Here is a 4,205-nt window from a genome sequence, read left to right on the forward strand (position 1 = left end):
CAATAATTCAGATTTTTTGGCAGGTATCTAATATGCCAAGAGAATAAATTTTGACAAGGGATGGTATTCATTTCGTGAACATGCTAAAGGGTGAACAGGTTATGTTTCATAGATAAAGATTTATTGTATACGCTTTAGAACTAAGTTGTTTGGTATGACAATTCTTTTGCAACTTTGCTTCTTCAGTAGACCGTGCACATGACGGCATAATGAGATGCGGCTTAGTCTTGCGACAGCTCAAACAAACATTGGTAAAAATCAAAGAGCTTTCCATTCTCGCTCACTGAACAGATTCTCGAGGTCCTGTGCCGTCGTCATATACTCGAGTATACACACTATCGCGACCATTGCGAACTTGTCGTACCGCTCACAATAATTGGACACTTCGCCCTCAGCAAACGCAATTTCCGATCTTACACAAGCCACGCGACTGTGCCGTCCTGTCGAGTGTACTGGTGAAACAAAAAGAAGCCTTGGTCTTTACGAACATTTTTTGTCCCATGGAACTTGGTCGATGTCATAATCGACTTCGGTATTTTATTCCACATGATGTAACTTATTTGAGGTATATATGTTCTGAAATGTGTCAGATATAACACGGTTATGGTTTTGACAGGTATCGAATTCGTTAAAGTTATGTGCTACATCATATAAGTTGTCACGGGTATAGCAGATTTGACAAGTATCAGATATATTCTCTGAAATATATCAGATATGTCAGATAATATGGCAAGTATTAGATATGATGGGAAAATAAACTTTGACAGGGCCGTTAGCTTAAATAAGGCCGCAGTCAACGAAGCAGTTGTCGATGGTTGCGAAGGACAAAGTGTAGTCTTAAGAGTTGGAGGCTTGATGTAGCATATTTTCACCTGTGTGCTTAGGGCCTTTTCCAGCCATTGGTCTTTCATAATGAACGAAGTCTGCTTCTTTTAGTCTATTGGGATTGTTTCGGATCTCAAAGACGATAGGCGCTGTTGACGGCTGTTTTTGGACCGATGTAGTATTCTTGAGCGCCTCTCGAAACAGCAGTTATAATGTTGTCGGCGTATAACCTCGGTCAAGTAGGCGTGCATACAGTTGTTTCACAATTCGTTTAAAGTCTCGAAATCGTGTATTCTGCTTGCGGTATTTCCGAACTTGGCCAATGATTAACCCCTTGAGTACACCTGGTGGATGAGCGCTATTGGCAGGAATATACAGGTACAGACTCAGAGTTTTCTGATATGTGCGCGTGTATAACTGTTATCCATTTCGAACGATTCATAAATCGAGAAAGCCGGCTTCATCTGTATCGATAGAGCTGTCAAATCGTAGTGTAGACTGTTGAGTGAACATTGTCGGAACGTGCCGAAATCTGTATGTCACATCGGTGGGGTTTCACACAGTATATACGTCATCGATGTAGTATTTGCAATAGACTACATATCCTGAATAAATTTTAAGTAACGTATTTTCAATGTGAGCAATATAAAGGTATGCCGGTGCCACAGGCGTTCCCATAGCTGTTCCACGGAGTTGGCGCCAGCACGCGTCTCCAAAGGTAAAGTAATTATTTTTCATTAATAATTGGAGTCCTGACAGAATTGCGGTTTCCCATGGATGACCATGAATACGTCCCGCGATTGTCTAGCCTTGATGGCATTGTTGATCGGGATATTGTTTTAGAGAGTTTCTACGTCAATAGCGATTAATAGCACACTGGGCGGAATGATTAAGTTAAGGGATTCCGTCAGAAGCTTGTCTGAGTCACGAATATATGACTCGGAGGATCTGTAGAAAGGTTGGAGCTGAAAGTCTAACCATTTTGAGAGTCCTTCGAGAATGCTTGCGCTGTTGGATACAATAGGCCGAATACAGAGTGTAGGTTTGTGAATCCTCACCAAGGTGTAAGAACATTTAATCGTGACTTGTCTAAATTCGCCGTTATGATCCGAGTTGTGTCCCAGTCAGTACATTAGGCATTGGTCTTTGCTATATGTTTGTACCAAATGCGAACTTTCGTTCGTATATGTCGGGTCATTGTGTCAACTGGAGCGCGTTGCAGCTCATGTAGTGTCGCATCTGAGAGATGGTCAACACATAGTCTTACATAATGTTCTGTTGTAAAAAGAGCTGGTCCTAAGTACTTGTCGGTGATAACCACCCTAAGATCCGGGTGACTTTCTAAGCGTTATAACGTGTTGCGCTGAGTCGAGTTTAGGTTCCTGAGTTTTCTCGGTTGCTATGTCTCTCGAAGAACACTATGTTTAACACGTTGCAGAATTGCCTCGATTGATGCCAGCGGTAGCGTCCAATTTTCCGCTTGCGTTTCGGTGAGCCTGAGAAGTTTTCTCTGTAGGGACTTTCCTTGTCTCTTCTGCTGCTGGGGCTTTGCAGTCTTGGTGCACCGATCAGTGCCCCTCTGACGACCGGCGCTGTCGCTTAACGCTTCCTTTTTTTACATCTGAAATTTCAAGGGTCTTAACTCGTGTTGTATGCGTTTGTGAGCAAGCTCCTGAATTGAGGTGGTCATGGGTGGTTTTATTCGAAACCCATGGCCGTGGTTCGTTTGCTTCTTTGGCAGCTTTCGCTCGATTTGTGTGACTTGTTCAATCGCCATATCGTAGCGTAGTTGAGTCAATCCGGCAGAGAGCTGGGCTTTCAGCATTAGAAGTCATTTAATGCCATCGACTGTTGTCCGTCAGGGGAGGAGCAAGTAGTTTCCCAGGATGGGCCAGATGACTGAAATGTGGAGTGGACATTCTTACAGAAAGAGTTTATCTCTCTAAGTGAATCTTCTGATAGGGTCTCAAATTCACACTGGAGTAGCTTCAGCTCAGCATAGGTGGCAGCAGTGATGATTGCTGTTAGTGCTTATTTGTTGTCAGCAAGTTGCTGTTTGAATTGAGCGTGCAAAGATACAGCGCTATCGGTATTCTCGAGCTCTTTAGACACGGTCAAAGAAACCTTTGTCTTCACGTAGCGAGGTGGGTTCGCTTCAAGACGTCGGAGTGCTGACTGCTTCGATTAGAGTCGAGCAGCTAGATTTCTGTATCGTTTGATCGTGGAGTCGATGATGTCATGCACTTTAATATATATATTGATTTATAAATTTATAATAAATTTTATCAAAATACCATTTTCTTTCTAGGTGGTGGTAGCGGCGGCCTGCGGCGAACAACATTATTCGGGTGTATCCTTAAGTGTGATAACATAGGTTAAAGTAGGCTGAGTTGATACTCGAGTGATGTAACAGATGACTCAGTTATGTACTACACCGAACAGACTGTTCGGTGTCACTGTCGGCTGGTCGGCTCGGTCGGACGTTGGTCGTGGGAGGGTCTGTTGATCTTGAAGTCCTTCTTTACGTCCAGAGATCCGCCCTGAGGTCCGCCTTGAAGTCCGCCTTGAGGTCCGGCTTGAGGCCGGTCTTGAGGTCGGTCTTGCGGTCGGACTGCAAATCGGTTACTTGGTCGTCCGGTCGACTTGGTCGGGTTCGTCGGTTTTTGATAGTTCCGACATGTTCCGTTTTATGTCGAATTAGGGAGAAATAACTCGAGCGGGCGTTTCCTGAATCAAACGCAAGGCTAGAGGAGTACTCCTTACACTGTCTACCAAGCTCCGAAACACTGTTCTGGTTCTACGTAAGCCACGGATCTATTTAAGTTGGATATGGAGACCGACTAGGCTTCAAAATCCAGGTTGCTGCTTACTCACTCACTCACACTCCTGTGTAACCGCACCTCGATATTATAGTCGACGTTGGCCCTACGAGCATGTTTTTATTTTGTTTTAACAGGTTTTGTATATTACATGATATAATTTGTGACAGGTATTTATGATCTAAAATGTATCAGATATGTCAGGGTTGAAACCTTTGACAGTATTGAGGGTTATGGGTTTCAGGTAATGTACATTACCCAACCCGGCTCAATCCGAGCTGCGGTTTACCATAGTTTTCACATTTTTTGGTTAGAGGTAATTACGGTATGTGAACCCAAATAAATCACTTCCAAAATATTCTTTCTGCAGCGAGGCTGGCGTAGGTCACCGACTTCTCGTTCTATACTCGGAACAAGTTCGAGTTTGGCAGATTGGAATCCGCTTACTTCAAGAGTAATTATAGCCTTAAGCCAAGGCTAATTAAGTCTTCGGTTTGATTGACAACTGACTTTATTTATTTTTATCTGCGGCAAAGCCGCCTAATTTTAAATGCATAGATT

The 4,205-nt window shown here is 43.4% G+C and overlaps 1 protein-coding gene across 1 annotated transcript; it reads right to left on the reverse strand.

The window, feature by feature from the left end:
• Positions 1–3,346: 3,346 nt before the first annotated feature.
• Positions 3,347–3,760, reverse strand: PHALS_03384 (uncharacterized protein; the record flags this gene model as incomplete). The annotated part of the gene is made up of 2 exons (XM_024717588.1): positions 3,347–3,622; positions 3,710–3,760. 2 exons carry the CDS (start codon positions 3,758–3,760, stop codon positions 3,347–3,349), a joined length of 327 nt encoding a protein of 108 aa, XP_024583072.1.
• Between the last annotated feature and the right edge of the window lie 445 nt (positions 3,761–4,205).

Source organism: Plasmopara halstedii, assembly GCF_900000015.1.
Source record: "Plasmopara halstedii genome assembly, contig: Scaffold_2193, whole genome shotgun sequence".
NCBI classification, from domain to species: domain Eukaryota; phylum Oomycota; class Peronosporomycetes; order Peronosporales; family Peronosporaceae; genus Plasmopara; species Plasmopara halstedii.